Below are 21,018 nucleotides of genomic sequence, written 5' to 3'. Positions count from 1 at the left end.
AACACTCACTACATGTACAGAAAATATAATTTAATGGCAGAAAAGAACCACTTGACAAACTTAGTCTTCCCATTTTCCTATCAGTTAAAAACCCTCAGACGCTATTTGATATTTTACTTTCTTTAATATTTAAGTTAGCTTTGTATTTATTCCAAGCTTTTTTGCATTCTGTTATGGTATTAGCCTGTGATACCTCTGCTGGGAAGTTCTTCCACAAATTCACTACTCCTTAAACAGCTGAACCTCATTAAAACATGGTGCTTAGGGTACACATAATGTGCTGCGTTATAAGCGGATCACGTAAAAAAATTTGGGCCACGATCAGGGGTTTCGCATCCACCAGAGGGGGAGAGCTGGGATAACTCTCCCAGCTGTCCCAGACCCTGTGACGCAGGGGCACACCCACATAGGACTTACCCGGAGCAGCTTCATCTGCTGTTCCCTCTGAGTCTCTCCTTTGGTATTATTCAGTATCCATATCATCTGTTAATATATGAATTTACAAATATGTTTGCATTCATCTGTCTAGCCTATGTCTATATTTGTTATTTTCTATATTTGTCATTTTTTTATATTTTTTTATACATTTGTTATATTTGACAATCTTTATCCTTATTAGTATTTATCTAATTGTTGATTCTACACTATGATTAGACATATTTTTTATTTATTTTAATGTTGTATATTATGTGATTAAGTTGTCTTCTTGATATTCCATGTATATTCCAGCAATTATAGGGGTTAATTTAACTCCCATCTATATACCTGATATCCACTTTGTAATTAGTCCTTCTGTGGTCTGATTGGTTAAACTAACTATAAGAACATATTTCACATCTATGCTATGATCCCCACACGAAGTCTTTCGAGATGAAACGCGTATGGAGTGCCTTGTGGACGTGATATTGTCCAGTTCTAATACGTATTTGCTATCTCATTCACGGGACTTTATACATTTGGTAATCTATACCAATCGCAGCCATTACTTTGCTATCCCTGGGGGGGCTGTTACTATTTATCCGCTTGTCTATCTATAACTGCTTGTATTTCCGTTATGTTTGTGAGTGTGCCTTTTTATACTGTCGCGGCCGAGCTGAGTCTAACACTCACCCGACTTGTCCCGTGGCTGTTTTCGGGCTGTGCCGATCTTGGCCACGCGCCAGCCGGATCTTCCCCGGTCGTTCCTCTCCCCTCGCGACCTCTGTCTCTGCTTCTCCAGATCCCCCTCTGCCTTCCCACATCTTCCCTTACCCCGTTCCACCTTCGGGGAGCCCTGGGCACGCGCGCCACGCGCGCACGCACCCTGTACCGCGTGACCGCGCATCAGTGATGCACGGCACGCAGCGGAAAAAACAAACAAGCCGCGTCTTCCCGCGCATTGCGGTGGCGGCCGAATAAGACTCAGCTCGGCCGCCACTGTACATTCAACTCCACATAAATTTTTGTAAACTTTACTACGCTATGAGTGCGCCTGTTTTATATATATATATAGTGACTTCTGCAAATCTTCTGCAAATCTTCACTTAAAAAAGTAATATAAATTATCAAAAATAAAACACATTTTTGTAAATACTGTTTCTAATTAGAATCTTATACACGAGGCACGCAAAAGTTCTCTATAATCTCTCACCGTAAGTATAAAAGCCCTTAATAAAATCATACATGTGGAATCACTACCTCACTTTTTCTGTTGCCAATACAATGTATGATTTTATTATGAGCTTTGATACTTACGGTGAGAGATTATCGAGAACTTTTGTGTGCCTCGTGTATAAGATTCTAATTAGAAACAGTATTTACAAAAATGTGTCTTATTTTTGATCATTTTTATTACTTTTTTAAGTGAAGATTTGCAGAAGTCACTTTTCTACAGATGTGATCAGCAGTGTTACTGTATATTGGAAACACTATAGTTACTAATGCTGTAAAACTATTTCCTTTGTAAACATGTTAAACCTGCAGAGTAGGCCGTACAAGAAGACAACATAAGCAGTTTTGAGAATGATTGCAGTTTATTGAAGAATTATAAGAAAGTCAAGATATTTTTTGACAGAAACATGAAACAAAGTTAAGCAACAGCTAAACTGCATCATATGCTTTATAGAAGCATTTTACAGTTCAGCCCACTTTCCAAAAACATACAATATTAATGTACAGTACTGTCCTGCAAACATTGTATACATTATATCAGGTTGTACAGTATATTCAAAGTAGTTATGGAGAAATGTGCTCTTTAGTTGAACAATTTCTAGATTTGCTCAGCCTATTTCTAGATGGATGGAATTCTTTGTATTGGTGACAGTTATGAATTTGTACCATCTAAAAGTTATACCTGCCACGATGAAGCCAGCAAAAGAAATTCAGAAAGATTGAAGTAAAATACAAAGACAAGAATGTTACTTGTAAACTCAACATTTTAACATCTTATTTCTGAGCACATACATATTATTTTTATGACCACAGAAATTTAGCCTAATGCTTGTCATGGGGTTTGATGCTGCTGTCATGAATGTGATGGACTTTAAAACCTCCTGCAGCTTGTTTTTGTTTATGAATTTAATATCTCCTGGAGCTTTGTGAGCTTTGTAAGGTTTTTGATACAATTTTTACACTTGAGCGGCTGGCACCTCCGGAGCCAAAACATGCCATGTTTCCACTGTTGGAGCTGAAGTTTCCTCCTCCCATATTCTGTCCTCCGCCAATAGCTTGTCCACAACTAGCACCATATCCTGAACCGCTTCCATAACCAGAACCATGACCAGCACCACTACTGCTTCCATAGGTTGAGTTCACAACAGCTGTAAAAAAAAAAAATTTGGGATTACATTTCATTGAAAGTTAACATACTGTACAAGAAATAAAAACATGTGTCAGCTACCAAAGACATACTTACAGATGTTTACAGCTCCAACACCTTCTCCTGACAACCTGCAGCAAAGAAAACAAAACTTTGAGTGTGGCACAAGCTTATTTTTAATAAAGTCAACATTTATAGGTTAATGGCATATCTTAAGTTACATTGATAACCATATTTTTCTTGATTTTTATGTGGTTTAGATAGGAGGTAGCCCACCTGCACTCCTCTCCTTCCAGCAATTTCCTGTATGTGGCAATCTCAATATCCAGAGCCAGCTTCACATTCATGAGCTCCTGGTATTCACGGAGCTGGCGAGCCATGTCCTGCTTGGCCTTGTGAAGAGCATCCTCCAGCTCAGTCAACTTTTGCTTGGCATCCTTTAGTGCCAGCTCTCCACGTTCCTCAGCCTCAGCGATAGCAGCCTGCAGTTTGGCAATCTGCATGTAAAAAAAAGGGGTTATATTTTGTAAATGTGTTTTTTTTATATATTATATATTCATATAATATATATATATATATATATAATATATTCATATATAATATATATAAATATATATATTATAATTAAATATATATTTATATATTATATATTCAACTAACCTCATTGTAATAGACTGAATATAAAAAAGGCAACAAAATAAAGATGCCTCAATCCTTTTAAAATCAAATCCTCTTCAATTTTTGTTTCAAATATGTGTTTTTTGCAACAAAACATGTCAATGCAACTTTAATATTTGTTTAATAGTAGTTAGTCGTTTAATGTATGAAGTAATTCTGAGACAATGTGACAGTCTCATAAGCTCTTTGCTCCAGGACAAAATTTCTATGTCTGTCACTTTTTTCAAATCCTTAAAACCACACTATTAAACCTACTTGTTTTTTCACATTGTCGATTTCAGAGCGCAGTCTGTTAATCATACGATTAAGCTCAGAGATCTCGGTCTTGGTATTCCTGAGATCATCCCCGTGTCTCCCAGCAGAACTCTCCAGCTCCTCATACTGCAGAGAAATACAACAAAGAGTTTCTACACTTTATAATATGAAAAGGCAAGATTGAACATTAAACACCCCCACTATTCTATCGCTGGAAAATGCTGATCATACAAAAGGAGACTGAGCTCATTCAGATGCATGTGTTATGGCCTTTGCAGACTGCAATAATACTGGATTGCTGAAAAAAATCTAAAAATTGATAGTTGAATGGTAAATTAAAATATATTGGCATGTGTGTGTGTATAGTATGTTTTGTAAATAAACCAAAGGGTTATTTTACGTTTTCCTGCAGGCTTAATCTAGAAACAGAAAATGCTAACAAAAGAGACAGTTGTCAAGTCTCAGCCCACAATTTCTTTGCTCTCCAGACAAGAAGTAATTAATTAATGTACCCTAGTAACCGTATAACTGTAAATTATGACAATATACAACTTACTCCAACTTGAGTATCTAAATAAAGAACAGAGTTACTGTAGTTAAAAAATCTTGTTATGAGTTCTTATTGCTTCCATTTATTTCATGTGTTTTATTTCTTTTACAAGTGTTAAAAGAAGCAGAAGGTTAAAGTAATTACTCTGTGTACTAGTTATTTTCCATTATTTGTGTCATTTCTTTATGTTCTAACTTTGTGCTCTATATACAATCATAGTCCATATTACATGCATTGTATTAACTGAATACTCACTTTAGATTGATACCAGGACTCAGCTTCTGCCCGGCTTTTGTTGGCGATATCCTCATACTGAGCCTTCACCGCAGCGATGATTCCATCCAAATCAAGATCTCTGTTGTTGTCCATGGATAGTACGACTGAAGTGTCTGAGATCTGTGCCTGCATCTGGGCCAGTTCCTAAAAAATATAAAACTCTAAAAATATAAAACCTCGAAAATACACCAGGTCCTCTTTCTATATCTCCTTTCAATTCCTTGAACAAGAGGGTGAGTTAATACAACAGTCAAGCCTCAACCAGAACTATGGGATCTAATTTCAATCCTTTTGACCATAGCAAGCAGTGAGATTAGACTTTGGCATTATAATCAAAATGAGTCTTTAAATTATTTCTAAACTGGTTATCACTGAGCTTGTATTGTTCTCCATTGTATAGAAGTGTGTGCACAAGTTGTAATATACATAACAAAGATAGCTAAAACAACTATCCCTGTCTTCCGATTTATAAATGGAACTATGCTAGTAATTGTATGTTATCTATTATATATTATATTATTTACATCCAATATGGATTGCATATATCAGTATAATTACCGCTTCATAGAGAGCTCTTAGGAAGTTGATCTCATCTGTCAGAGAATCCACCTTAGCCTCGAGCTCCACCTTGTTCATGTATGCAACATCCACATCCTAAAGTAAAATAGCATGATACATATATACAACATTAGATGTACAACTGCACACTGTACACATATCACAAAATTGAGAAGATGTTTCAACAGAAGAGGCTGATATGATTGATTACTCACCTTTTTAAGTATCACAAATTCATTCTCTGCAGCTGTACGCTTGTTAATTTCATCTTCGTACCTGTTGGGAAAAAAATTGTATTTGTTGAAGTCACCAAATTATCAATACAAGTTGTTCTTTGTAATGAGCAGCAAGTCAAAAGTATACCTACAGTAGCAGAGATATTGGAAGAACAAATTAAAAATAGTTACTGTAACTAATATTTTCACTCTAAATTTTAATTAACATCATAAAATATATAAGTTGGGGTTGAAAGTTTAATAAGGACAAACCAAACCATTATAATACAATAATTAAAAAAGTTAATTTCATATACCATTAAAACAGAGCTGCTTATTTAATTACCAAGAACATTATAAATCATTTATAGGAAATACATTACAGTGTACATGGAACCTGTTTGATAACTAACTGTAAAGCCAAGAGTTATATATGGAAAGAGTGACTGTGGAGCAAGAATGTTTAGTTTTGAGCACGTTTATTTGAATGAACATTCTCGTAGCAGTGTTTTCTGTAAACATATAAATTGCAAGCATGTTACATTGGTTATCTTTCAGTGCAGTCTTTGAAGGGGTGTCAAATATAAAAACTATTTTTAAGTTGCGTGCATGATTAGTGTAAAGTGATCCTTTTCACACTTACTTGTGCTTGAAATCCTCTACAGCATCCTGCATTTGTCTTAGTTCTGAATCCAAACGAGACTTATCACTTCCTAGGCAGTCTAGCTGTCTGCGCAGTGAATTAATGTAGGCTTCAAAGAGGGGTTCAATGTTATTTTTAACAGTTTTTACCCCCTGCTCTTGCAAGAGGTTCCATTTAGTCTCCAGCACTTTGTTCTGTTGCTCTAGGAATCGTACCTGTAAGGCAACAGACATAAATTCTGAAAATATTCATATGTTCACAACATTTATCCTGTAAAGAGGATTTATAAAGTTTGGAGATATAGTGTCCATCCAAACCCCCCTAAAAATTTGTGTTTAAATATATATATATATATATATATATATATATATATATATATATATATATATATATATATATAAATATATTTATATATTTGTGTGTGTGTCAGTGTGCCTATATCTATACAGTATATATTCGTGTTGAGTGAAGAAGTGCATTTTCTTACCTTGTCAATGAAGGAGGCAAATTTGTTGTTGAGGGTCTTAATTTGTTCCCTTTCTTCTTTACGTACTTTCTGAATTGATGGGTCAAATTCCAGGTTAAGGGGAGCTAAAAGGCTCTGATTAATAGTAACTGCTTGGATGCCACCAGGTGGGCACACTGGAAACCCAGCACCACCACCAAATCCAGAACTTACTCCTCCACCAATACCATACCCAGCACTAGATCCATAACGAGGCTGGGAACCTCCACCGATGGAAATTCTTTTATTTCCTCCTAAATTGTGGAGACTTCTGCTCCCAAAGCCAGCTTGGCTAACACGGCCACCACCTCCGCTGCCAGAGCGAGTTACAGAGGACGAGCTGAAGCTGCATCGGTTTGCCCCTTGTGTGACAGCAGAAGCAGCACTGAAGCCTTTTTTGCTTCCTCCAACGGAGTATGTTGATTGGCGAGACATAGACATGGTCCTTCTGGAGCTGCAAAAAATGTGATGCTGATGCTGAGCACCGAACAAAGGCAGAATGAATCTCTCAGTGATGGAACTCCCCCTTTTATCTGTCTCGGTATGTGGGTTTGGTCGCAGGGATGTGTATGCATCATCTTACCTCAACAATGGGCTTGGCATGCCTTCCAGCAATCTTAACATTGAGCTCATCTGATTAAACACACCTCTAAATATATGAGGTAAAAAAAAAATTGTGGCTGAAACCTATTGACCTTTCTAGCCTCTAATTTGTATAATGCTGACTGCTCACTTAAGCTTTAAACTATGTTAATTTAAATTCTCCTAGCAATTGTTTGATAAGTGTGAAACAAGTTGTTTGCATATTATACTTAAAAGTGGCTTATTCACCATAAATAGAAACTCATTCACTTTGTCAAATCTGATGTGACAAATATATATTGAGAGAGAGAGAGACAGAGAGTGAGAGAGGCCAACGCAGGAGGTTCGCCTACACCAAGCAATGCAGGAGGCTCGCCGATCACAAGCAATACAGAACCGCCACGTGTGAGGCGGCTTCAAATCATGGACAGAGAGAGAGACAGAGGGCCTTATGCAGTAAGCGGCGCAAAGTCACTTTTCGCCCGATTTTCGCCAAAAATGCATACCACGATTCAGTAAGCCCTGAAAACTTGGCGAAAAGCAAAAAAAACGGCAAGTTTGTAGGCGTTTTTTTCTTCCACCATCGGTGCGCCGAAAAGGCACTTTGCGCCGCAACTAGCCATGTTTTGAAACTCGCTCAATTCTTGTAGTGGCGAGTAGTTTTGCGCCGCTACTCGCCACCCTAGAATTGAGATTTTCACGGCAATCCGTCTCGGCCCAAAAAGTTTGCATTTTGCTGGGGAGAGGCTGCGGATGAGCGGCGGAACGGCACTTAGAAATATTCAGGCCTTTTTCCTGCCTGGGATTGATGCCGGTGGTCTCCGGAGCTGATACCCATTAATACCAGCACCGGAGCCCCACGGCATCCATCCGAGGCAGGAAAAATGCATTTAAAGCCCACTTCATTACCTTAGCGGCTAACCGCTAAGGGAATGAAGGGGTTTACCAGCCGTGCCAGGTTTATTGTGGGTAGCGGGGGTGGGTGAAGGGGGTATTTGGCCCTTGATGGTTGTTTAGGGCTTGCGGGGGGGTTGCGGGTGGACTTAACCCCTTCCTTACCTTCGCGGTTAATACCGCTATGGTCATGAAGGGGTTAAGCCCTCCCGCTACCCACCCGGAAGCCTTAAACAACCACCGTTGGGGCTAATACCCACTTCGGCCACCCCCGCTACCCACAATAAAGAAAACACATACACAACAGCCCCACACTAAATAAATAAATATATAAATAAATAAATATATATATATATATATATATATATATTACACCAACAACCCCTATACCCCCCAAACATACATACATACATGCACAGCAATGATACTATAGGCCGCCGGGGGCCCTCGGGTGCTACCCGCGGGCCTTCAGTACCAATTCTGTGCCCCTCAAATTAATTTAAAAACACATACATACTTATAAAGAAATAACCCACCCTCCCCCTAACACATACAGTATAGTAATGGGCACAATAACTATTATCCACAAATGGATAATAGTGCATTTGCCCATTTAAAATACATAAAGAACAATACATTTATTAAATACATATTGCACTCACCCTTGTTCGGCTGCCACGATGAAGGCCATCCTCATTTTCATCACCGTCCATGCCCCCTCCAATGCTGCAAAACATAAACAAGAATAAAAACAGCCAATGTAATGTCCCCTAACCCCTTAATCACCATAGCGGTTATTAACCGCTACAGTCATTAAGGGGTTAACCCACCCTCACCCACCACTCGGGAGGCCTACATACCCTCCCCCACTACCCCCCCACCCTGTGTGGCTCATCCACCCTCACTCACCCAATACCCAGCCGGGAGGCCTACCCACATACCCTTGGGGCCAATACCCCCTTCCACCACCCCCAGTACCCACAACAAAAACAATACACTGCCCCACAATAAACATCATTATATTTATTAAATATATAACCCACCCCCTGTGCCCCCCCATAAATACATGATTTATTATTTTACATACAGGGTTAATACCCCAGGCCCACGGGAGTCCCCGGTGGGCCTGACGGGTCACCTCACAGACCTCACAGTAGCCTGGCACCATGTTTCAAACAGGGTCTGGAGGCCTACGGTTGGAACCCGCCAGGCGCCGTGGTCCACCAGGTGGTCTCCGCGGGTCACCGTGGGCCACAATGGGGTCCCCATGGGTAGACCCGTGGCTGTCTGGGGGGCCCGGGTCAGACCCACAGGTGTCAGAGGGGCCTCAGGTGGTTCCCACGAGGGTTTGAGGGCCCTCGGGTGGTCCCTACAGGTCTGTGGTGCCCCCACACATGTGGGGCCACCGGTTCTTCCCTACTGGTGTCCCCCCTGGACCCGGCAGCTGTTTACCCATGAGAAGCCCGAGGAGACCGCAGGTGGTCTCCATAGGTCCCCCGCAGACCTGAGGAAACAACCTGTATGTAAAAAAAATAAACATGTCTTATACATTAAATACATCAATCCCCCAACACATACAGTACAATAATGTGCAAAATAACTATTATCCAGATAGGGATAATAGATTATTAGCCCATTATTAAACACATTAACTAGCATAATAAAATAAATAAAGTTCTACTGACCTCATCAATAAGGAGCCCCCTCGCAAGCAAATTCCGTTTCCTCCGTTGCCAACAAAATACATAGCCAATACATTGCAATTACATTCTGATATCAATTAACCCCTTAATCACCTTATCGGATAATAACCGGAAAAGTAATTAAGGGGTTAAGCCACCCTGGCCTGATACCCCGCCTTCACCCATTCATTTGTACAGTGGCTTCATCATGCAACTATATATATATATATATATATATATATATATATATATATATCGCCGGAAGAAGAGATCAGTGTATCTCGAAAGCTCGCACAAATAAAAGCATTTCGTTAGCCACAGAACGGTGTCATCTATTTATTTTTTGATTTTATATATATATATATATATATATATATATATATATATATATATATATATTTATATATATATATATATATATATATATATATATATATATATAAAATCAAAAAATAAATAGATGACACCGTTCTGTGGCTAACGAAATGCTTTTATTTGTGCGAGCTTTCGAGATACACTGATCTCTTCTTCCGGCGATGTTACAATGAATGAAGCAAGCAAAAGCTATACTATAAACAGTGTCTATTGGAATGTTATCTGTGCTGGTCCTTCCCCCGGTGTGGATGTGTTTTATGGCTGGAGGTGTCAAAAGGTTCCTGAGAGCAAGTGATGAAAGAGTGTGTATGTGTGTCAGTGTGAATAAAAATGAATGGAGAGCCCACAGTATATACAGTGCTTTACAAAAGGTGTGTGTGGAGTGGGAGTAGATATAAATGGTGTGGGTGGGTGTGGAAATGTGAGAGTTAGTAGCATAACTAAAAGTGTGTGTGGATACTATGTGGTCCCTATTGATGTATAGGGATGGAAAAACAAGGAGTATAAGTATGTGTGAGAGACAGCTGTGTGTGCATACATATAGCACAGTATGTACAGACATGGCCTATAGCACTCATGGGAAGAGAGTTCACTTGTGTCAGTAATGACTCATAAAATTTCGATCTCTGTTTAGGCCACTGCTAAGTGTTCCGAACAGTTGCATAAATTTGTATTCATGCAACCGTCTCTCTTTCGGTGTTTTAAGATTACCTTTGAGTATGGCAACCTTCAGATCGTTCATCTTATGGCCAGAGTCAGAGAAATGTTCGCCAACAGGACTGTCTCTTGTTCCGCGTGTGATGCTGTGGCGGTGCAGGATCATTCTCTTGTTTAGCCCCTGCCCTGTCTCACCTATGTAGTAGCAGCCCCCTGGGCATTTCATGCACATGATGAGGTACACGACATTGCTGGAGGAACAGGTGAACCTTCCTCTGATTTTGTATTCCCGATTCCTGTGTGGTATTTGTATTGTGTCCGCTGTGCAGAGCATTGCGCAGGTTTTGCATCTTGGGTCCTGGCATGGTTTTGTCCCGCATTCAGTTGTACTACTGAATACTTTACTCCTCACCATAATATTCTTGAGATTATGGGGTTGTCTGTATGATAATAAGGGTGCTTCAGGGAAGACCTGTTGCAGTCTTTTATCTTCCTGGAGGATGGGTTGTAGTTTCCTGGCGATCTTGCATAGGGCTCCTAGGTGTGGGTTATATGTGACCACAAAAGGTAGCCTGTCGTTTGTCTCCTTCTGTTTGTATTCAAGGAGATCACTTCTTGGTATTCTGGTGGCTTTGTGAATTTGCTGGTCTACAATTCTGTGGTTATATCCACGGTTTATAAAGTCTGATCTCAAGGCTTTAATCCGCTGGTCTCTGTCTGCTGTGTCGGAGCATATCCGGTTGTATCGTATGGCTTGACTGTAGATGGTTGCATGTTTGGTGTGTGTCGGGTGGAAGCTGTTGTCCCTCAAATAGCTGGCTCTGTCTGTAGGTTTGCAGTATACAGAAGTCTGTAGTTGGTTGTTCTTTATAGTAATGGTGGTGTCTAGGAAATGTACTTCATCCGGGGAATGGGTGAGTTTGAGGTTGATGGTCGGTTGGAACGTATTGAAGTTGTCATAGAACTGTAGGAGGTCCTGTTCGCCAGAGGTCCAAATCAGAAGGATATCATCGATGTAGCGAAGGTATGTAAGGGGTTTCAAGTGACAGGTGGAAAGAAAGTCACTTTCCAGTTTTGCGCAGAACAGATTGGCATACTGTGGCGCCATCCGAGTACCCATAGCGGTACCGGTTGTCTGGTGGTATGTGTCATTTCCAAATGTGAAGTAGTTATGGGTCAGAATAAATTCGATGCATTTAGTCACTGTCTCTGTTAGTGGCTCCTGCGGTCCTCGAGGATGGGATTTCAGCCTGCAGATACTTTCTGGGACTGCAGGAGCCACCAGAATACCAAGAAGTGATCTCCTTGAATACAAACATAAGGAGACCAGCGACAGGGTACCTTTGGTGGTCACATATAACCCACACCTAGGAGCCCTACGCAAGATCGCCAGGAAACTACAACCCATCCTCCAGGAAGATACAAGACTGCAACAGGTCTTCCCTGAAGCACCCTTATTATCATACAGACAACCCCATAATCTCAAGAATATTATGGTGAGGAGTAAAGTATTCAGTAGTACCACTGAATGCGGGACAAAACCATGCCAGGACCCAAGATGCAAAACCTGCGCAATGCTCTACACAGCGGACACAATACAAATACCACACAGGAATCGGGAATACAAAATCAGAGGAAGGTTCCCCTGTTCCTCCAGCAATGTCGTGTACCTCATCATGTGCATGAAATGCCCAGGGGGCTGCTACTACATAGGTGAGACAGGGCAGGGGCTAAACAAGAGAATGAACCTGCACCGCCACAGCATCACACGCGGAACAAGAGACAGTCCTGTTGGCGAACATTTCTCTGACTCTGGCCATAAGATGAACGATCTGAGGGTTGCCATAATCAAAGGTAATCTTAAAACACCGAAAGAGAGACGGTTGCATGAATACAAATGTATGCAACTGTTCGGAACACTTAGCAGTGGCCTAAACAGAGATCGAAATTTTATGAGTCATTACTGACACAAGTGAACTCTCTTCCCATGAGCGCTATAGGCCATGTCTGTACATACTGTGCTATATGTATGCACACACAGCTGTCTCTCACACATACTTATACTCCTTGTTTTTCCATCCCTATACACCAATAGGGACCACATAGTATCCACACACACTTTTAGTTGTGCTACTAACTCTCACATTTCCACACCCACCCACACCATTTATATCTACTCCCACTCCACACACACCTTTTGTAAAGCACTGTATATACTGTGGGCTCTCCATTCATTTTTATTCACACTGACACACATACACACTCTTTCATCACTTGCTTTCAGGAACCTTTTGACAGCTCCAGCCATAAAACACATCCACACCGGGGGAAGGACCAGCACAGATAACATTCCAATAGACACTGTTTATAGTATAGCTTTTGCTTGCTTCATTCATTGTAACATCGCCGGAAGAAGAGATCAGTGTATCTCGAAAGCTCGCACAAATAAAAGCATTTCGTTAGCCACAGAACGGTATCATCTATTTATTTTTTGATTATTGAAGCTCGGCTAACACGGTACTGATGCCTCTACATATATATATAGAGTTGCATGATGAAGCCACTGTACAATTGAATATAATATGAATATATATATATATATATATATATATATATATATATATATATATATATACAGGCATACCCCGGTTTAAGGACACTCACTTTAAGTACACTCGCGAGTAAGTACATCTCGCTCAATAGGCAAATGGCAGTTCACGCATGCGCCAGTCAGCACTTCCTGAACAGCAATACCAGCTCCCTACCTGTACCGAAGGTGTACCCAAGCGGGGAGACTATAGAGCCTGTTACACATGCGTTATTTACATCAGTTATGCACGTATGTGACGATTGCAGTACAGTACATGCATCGATAAGTGGGGAAAAGGGAGTGCTTCACTTTAAGTACATTTTCACTTTACATACATGCTCCGGTCCCATTGCGTATGTTAATGCGGGGTATGCCTGTATATATATATATATATATATATATATATATATATATATATATATATATATATATATATAAAGAAACAAGACATGTAGCGCCAAAGTATTAATGGTAATAAACTTAATAGTGACTAAAGTGTTAAATTGATGAAGTAAACTAAACTGTGTAATATATCCAAAGTGTAACTATTTCTAAAAAACACACATAGAATATCAACAAAAATGCATCACACAATAAACTTCACAGAATATATAAAAAAAAATGTGAAAGTGCAAAAAAGTGTATATAGAAAAGGTAAAGAGTCCAACCAGTCCTTTTAAATCAGTCCATGAAAATTGTTGATAATTAGTGCTGGTGTGGGGGTCTCCGGCTGCTCTCAAATAGGATGAACCACATCCAAGATGACCTAGAAAAGAAAAAGAAGAGAGAGCGCACGCCCCATAGCATAATACTGTTGATTTAATATTAAAAGGGAAGGGGGGTTGGGGGGAAGAAATCACTCACAGGAGTAAAATTCAATTAAAACATTGTGTGAATAATTCACCACCATCCGGTCTCTGCACTGCAAACGTCCACAGATCTTGGCTCCCTCAGGGCTGCATGGAGATGATACTGTTCACAGGAGGCCAGTGGTGTAGTTCGCCGACAAAGATTCAGCCCATGTGGTTCCGTAAATCGCCTCTTCCACTTGAATGGCCGCAAAGTGAATCTCGCGCTTCAGTGCTGTCTCCTGCGCGTGCGCAGCATCGCGATGACGTAATTGCGCAATAGAAATCCCTGACGCATTTCGTCACCAGAGGGCGACTTTCTCAAAGGGCTGATGCTAGGTGGACAAGGCTCCCATCACTACTGAATCCGGACGCGGAAGACAGCGCAGCTGGAAGGCGACCTGCTACCACGCCGACAGGAGTGCCACGGGGTTTTTTAACATCACTTTGTGAGTTTTTTTCTATTTATATGTTTAATAAAACTTCTATCTTGACTAAAGATTGTCACTGACGCCCTGCTATCATTTCACTCCACACATCCCCGTTTCCTGAATCGGGGAGGGGGGGAGGATTGGAACGTGTGAGGGAAGGGGAACCCCCATCCAATACTCTGCCCGCCAGCAGCTGAACACACGGTGCCACGGGAAGTACCACGGACGGGTCCACTAGAGGCACCTCATATTATTCTCTCCAAGGATTGAGCTTACACATGGCCGTGTAAGTAATTTATGAGTATTATTATTTTAACCCCCCCCCTTCATTCCCATCCGAACATTACCAGCTTTTTGGGCTAAGAAGTAGCTGCCAGAAGCAAGATACCTTTATACATATGTGCTCACACAGGGCCGTGTGAGTATTTGACTACAAACTACTGTCAATTCATCACTACACCTTTATTAAACAGCTAGATATGCCATGAAGTCATCTCAGTACTGGTAATATAGGTCAATCTCTTTTAATCCTTTGCTCCCCCTTTTTTTTCTCTCCTGATATTAATAGCCAGTTGGTTGCTTACCAACCCTTAATTGAAGTGAAATAAATTAACCTGTTAGGTACTAACGGAGACTAAGAGTCCCATAGAAAAATACGTTTTAAATAATAACTGGCTCAAAGATAAAAGATGATAAAGGGAATAAGGAGCATATGATAGGAAGGATGATCACTAACATAAAACCATAAAGTGGCCATAGAGCTAAATAGGAATAACACTAGATACAATAAGAAATACAACCATCAATAGACAAAACTAATAACACCTATGTCAGCAGTCATATAGTAATGTGTGGTGAGGAAACACCTTCATGGCATAGCAGTGTATATAATAACATTTAAACTCATTAATACAGATACCAAATATTGATTACAAATAATAACATAAAAATAAAATGGAAGTGAAAATAAAAATAAAAATGTACATAAAATTAATTAAATATAACTCTATATGAACATATTAGACACTGCATATACACCTTGGGTAGACCAATATTATAAATAAATAAATGACTAATCATATGGCAAAAGATATTCAAACCTCCCAACTAATTGATTCTCATGGGTCACATGAATACACACACACATATATATATATATATATATATATATATATATATATATATATATATATATATATATATATATATATATATATACACACATACATGCAAAGTGATAATATTCATAATTTGAAAAATAAACATAAAAATGATAAGATATGAAATATAAAAACACATAATAACCCAAAATGCATATATATACACACATACATATGTACATGCATATTCCTAGACAGTTTAATAAGAAATATTTTATTTATTGGTGAGAAATACTAAAAAGACCCCTGATAAATCCAATATATCAAAGAGGCCCAGGATATGAGAAAGAGAGAGAAAAAGAAATGCAGATATACCAAGGACAAACGAATATTGGATGGAACTGGATAAGAGGAATGTATGTGTGATAAAAATTATGTGTAAAAAATACATAAATCTTAAATTACAAATATCAGTGTTCCTAGCAATCGCCGGAGAGTTATATCCCAGACGTGGCCCCTTCTGATTAACCCTTGACTTAGATATCAATTTTGACCTATCTACGGGACTAACTTTCCTGAAAGACTCAGAGACTAATGATACACTGTAACCCTTATTATGGAATTTAAGACTAAGCTGTTGTGACTGCTGAACAAAGTCATTATCTCTGGTACAGTTCCTCCTAATGTGGTGGAACTGTCCCAGAGGAATGTTTTGTAACCATTGTTGATGATGGTTACTAGACGCGTGCACATTTGCTCATACTTATCAAGTTTGTGTATATATATTCAATTCTTTTTATCTTCATTTTTATTTCTTTATTTTTGTATTTTTTACACATAATTTTTATCACACATACATTCCTCTTATCCAGTTCCATCCAATATTCGTTTGTCCTTGGTATATCTGCATTTATTTTTCTCTCTCTTTCTCATATCCTGGGCCTCTTTGATATATTGGATTTATCAGGGGTATTTTTGGTATTTCTCACTAATAAATAAAATGTTTCTTATTAAACTGTCTAGGGATATATGCATGTACATATGTATGTGTGTATATATATATGCACATTTTGGGTTATTATGTGTTTTTATATTTCATATCTTATAATTTTTATGTTTATTTTTAAAATTATGAATATTATCACTTTGTATGTATGTGGATATATTTATATGCGTGTATTCATGTGACCCATGAGAATCAATTAGTTGGGAGGTTTGAATACCTTTTGCCATAGGATTAGTCATTTATTTATTTATAATATTGGTCTACCCAAGGTGTATATCAGTGTCTAATATGTTCATATATAGTTATATTTAATTAATTGTATGTACATTTTTATTTTTATTTTCACTTCCATTTTATTTTTATGTGTTATTATTTGTAATCAATAGTTGGTATCTGTATTAATGAGTTTAAATATTATTATATACACTGCTATGCCATGAAGGTGTTTCCTCACCACACATTACTATATGACTGCTGACATAGGTGTTATTAGTTTTGTCTATTGATGGTTGTATTTCTTATTGTACCTAGTGTTATTCCTATTTAGCTCTATGGCCACTTTATGGTTTTATGTTAGTGATCATCCTTCCTATCATATGCTCCTTATTCCCTTTATAATCTTTTATCTTTGAGCCAGTTATTATTTAAAACGTATTTTTCTATGGGACTCTTAGTCTCCGTTAGTACCTAACAGGTTAATTTATTTCAGTTCAATTACGGGTTGCTAAGCAACCAACTGGCTATTAATATCAGGAGCCTTGTCCACCTAGCATCAGCCCTTTGAGAAAGTCGCCCTCTGGTGACTAAACGCGTCAGGGATTTCTATTGTGCAATTATGTCATCGCGACGCTGCGCACGCGCACGAGGCAGCACTGAAGCGTGCCATTCAAGTGGAAGAGGCGATTTACAGAACCACATGGACTGAATCTTTGTCGGCGAACTACACCACTGGCCTCCTGTGAACAGTATCATCTCCACGCAGCCCTGAGGGAGCCAAGATCTGTGGACGTTTGCAGTGCAGAGACCGGATGGTGGTGAATTATTCACACAATGTTTTAATTGAATTTGACTCCTGTGAGTGCATTTCTTCCCCCCCCCCCCTTTCCCTTCCCTTTTAATATTAAATCAACAGTATTATGCTATGGGGCGTGCGCGCTCTCTTCTTTTTCTTATATATATATATATATATATACAGTGTTCGACAAACCTATACATTTGCTCGCCCCGGGCGAGTGGATTTAACCCCCGGGTGAGTAAATATTGGCTCAAGCAGCACACGTTTGGTACTAGGTGGCGAGTAGATTTTTTTGTGTGGCGAGTAGATTTTTTGGTGATTTGTCAACCACTGTATATATATATATATATATATATATATATATATATATTAGAAAAAAGAAAAGAGAAGCGCCCGATCCTTGTGTAAAATCAGATGAACAAATTTAATACGTCATGGACAAGACAAATGCACACTTACAATTTGTCCAATAAAATAAGGCATGTTATGGGACCAGCCCATGCACCAACTGAAGACTCCACGGTGTATAGGTATCCACAGTGGTTCCAGATCTTATGTCTGCAAAAGCCGCTATCTCCAGGAGAAAATTTCTTTAATGTAGGAGCACTTGTTTGCAGCGTGCGGCTGCCAATCACCTCTCCTGTGGAACACCGGGACCCGGAAAGATCTCAGCACACGTCCTCACGTCTTCACGCTGGTGCCAGGAACTAGTCAGCCACCGTAGTTTCAATGCCACGTGACCCTACGCGTTTCTTCCGTCTCTGCGGATTTCATCCCCTGATCCCCTGATGAAATCCGCAGAGACGGAAGAAACGCGTAGGGTCACGTGGCATTGAAACTACGGTGGCTGACTAGTTCCTGGCACCAGCGTGAAGACGTGAGGACGTGTGCTGAGATCTTTCCGGGTCCCGGTGTTCCAAAGGAGAGGTGATTGGCGGCCGCACGCTGCAAACAAGCGCTCCTACATTAATGAACTTTTCTCCTGGAGATAGCGGCTTTTGCAGACATAAGATCTGGAACCATTGTGGATACCTATACACCGTGGAGTCTTCAGTTGGTGCATGGGCTGGTCCCATAACATGCCTTATTTTATTGGACAAATTGTAAGTGTGCATTTGTCTTGTACATGACGTATTAAATTTGTTCATCTGATTTTACACAAGGATCGGGCGCTTCTCTTTTTTTTTTTCAAATAGGTACTGTGGGAGTTTGGTCAGCCCAAGAAGAAGCAGCCTGGACTTTTGTAATTTGCATATCATGGACTATATGTGGACTTAAGTATTCCTTTTATTTATTTTATTGGCTCAATCATCATATGGTTTTATGTGTTTTGTTCTTTTAATGAGCCATTTTCTATGTGTAATTTTTTGGTTAGTTTAGTCCCATGACACATATTTTTGTGTCATTTTTTGGTATTTGCATTTCAAATCAATTTTCATTTTTCTATTTTTATTTTATTTTTATTTAGTGTAAGAATTGTTTGGTATTTTTATGCACACTTCTTTGTTTTTTATTCATTTTTTATTCAATTTATAGGCAAGTGAATTATTTGTTTCATGCCATATTACATTGATTAACATAATCCAATTAGTTAATATACCTGGTGCAGATACTTGCCACATCTAATCAGAGCTACAGCAATTTGGGTGTGGTGGGTGAAGGGCGCTGTCTATATTACTGTTATATATATTTATACAAGAAAGAGTGACCTAGGCGCAAAAAAAACAGGGAGAGAGAGAGAAAAAGAGAAAAAGAACCATCATAGGGTAGTAAGTCAGATAATTAGAATGACAATTTGGTGAGAAATGCACTTACAGCAAATTTGATTGGTATCAGCTTTTTATCCACTCTGGGATCAGGAGCTCAGCTTGATGATTCTTTATATTTCTGCCAGGAACTCTCTGTACTTCAAAGTGACTGCTTTCACAGTGCTTCCCAGCAGTCGCGGTGTACCTGTATGTAGGTATTGCGTCTTACAGACGGATCCCATACAGGGATAAGGTAGGGGGGGGAAAGAAAAACAGTATAGTGTAAAACCTTTTATTTTAAAATTGGTAAAGAACCTAAATAAGTATTCAACACACACTTTGTGAGTCATAAAACAGCATTTGAGAGTTTCATATATGAGTCTCTCACACTCAGTGGTGGATCGATGCCGGCTCCCAGTCCAGCTAACTCACGCAGTTACTTCCACGTCATGTGACCTCTGATCTCGCGAGATCTCCTCTCCGTCACTGAAAACTCACTGCTCCGGCTCCGTGGTGAAAAATCAGCTTGTCAGCTCGTCTCTCTCTGCTTATGGACCTCCCGCCCTACGCGTTTCTCCAATGTGGCTTTGTCAGGGTCTGCTATCTCATACCTATCCCTGCCTAGGGTTTATATACATACCTCTCGCAATAGATTGGCTAGTGGAAAATTGGCAAATTGGCAAATGAATTGCTATTGGGTGATTATCTTTAACACAGAGAAATAAAATAATAGACTTACATTTATATTGTATTGTTTCAGTTATATCGGAAACCCTTTAATAAAATATAGAGTATAGAACACTTAGTGGACATATTAATAAAGACATTATATAAATAAAGCTTATTGAGCATTACAATATCTTAATCCTATATTGACCAAAATCCTCGCTTTTATTTACAACGTGAACATATAGACACTTCAAAAATGATTTATTTTAACTCATAACACAATGCCTATCAAGAACATATAAGCTCCTTAGTGCAGAGTGATAGTGTTATCCACATGTACATGGACCATATTATCTTACACATTAACCATACGTTAAATCAAAATACCAAAAAATTATATTTGCCAAACAGATGGTTTTATTCTAAGTTAATGTTTACCTGCTAATTTACTCTTTGGAAAACATTATAGTCATACATAGGAAAGATTGCACCATCCTATACATTAATCCTTTATTAGTTGGATGAAATGGTCTCAATCAGAGAATACCGTAAACCATATAGAAATAATCCATTATTAACAACATAGTCCCATTGGAACTTGGAACTTGCACTATAACAATGTTTCAATTATCAATGGAGGGGACCATACAGAGCATACCAAAGGTATATTTTACAACTTAACACTTTTTAGATATACTGTATCTTACAATCTACTATATAGCATATCATTTTGTTACATTTTAAGACATTGTATTTTAAACATTGTATATTAACAGAGTATATTCAATCAATAAAATTCAACCCATTTAACATTAATTAACTTTAAATCTATTTACTTTACATTTTTAATTTTTAATTTCAATATTATTTATCGATTTAAATTTCACATATACGTACCTGTGATTTATTCATTTATTTTGACCCAACACTAAGTGCGTATAAAG

The 21,018-nt window shown here is 38.9% G+C and overlaps 1 protein-coding gene across 1 annotated transcript; it reads right to left on the bottom strand.

Annotated features, from left to right (window-relative positions):
- Nucleotides 1-1,993: 1,993 nt before the first annotated feature.
- On the bottom strand, nt 1,994-6,984 carry LOC142490066 (keratin, type II cytoskeletal 75-like). The gene is made up of 9 exons (XM_075591857.1): nt 6,460-6,984; nt 5,973-6,187; nt 5,330-5,390; nt 5,115-5,210; nt 4,536-4,700; nt 3,731-3,856; nt 3,074-3,294; nt 2,894-2,928; nt 1,994-2,798 (listed from the first exon to the last, which is right to left on the bottom strand). Exons 1-9 carry the CDS (start codon nt 6,916-6,918, stop codon nt 2,557-2,559), a joined length of 1,620 nt encoding a protein of 539 aa, XP_075447972.1. The 5' UTR covers nt 6,919-6,984; the 3' UTR covers nt 1,994-2,556.
- Nucleotides 6,985-21,018: the final 14,034 nt, after the last annotated feature.

Source organism: Ascaphus truei, chromosome 3, assembly GCF_040206685.1.
Source record: "Ascaphus truei isolate aAscTru1 chromosome 3, aAscTru1.hap1, whole genome shotgun sequence".
Classification (NCBI taxonomy): domain Eukaryota; kingdom Metazoa; phylum Chordata; class Amphibia; order Anura; family Ascaphidae; genus Ascaphus; species Ascaphus truei.
Note: the sequence above shows the minus strand (reverse complement) of the source record. Positions and strands in the feature narration are given on the sequence as shown.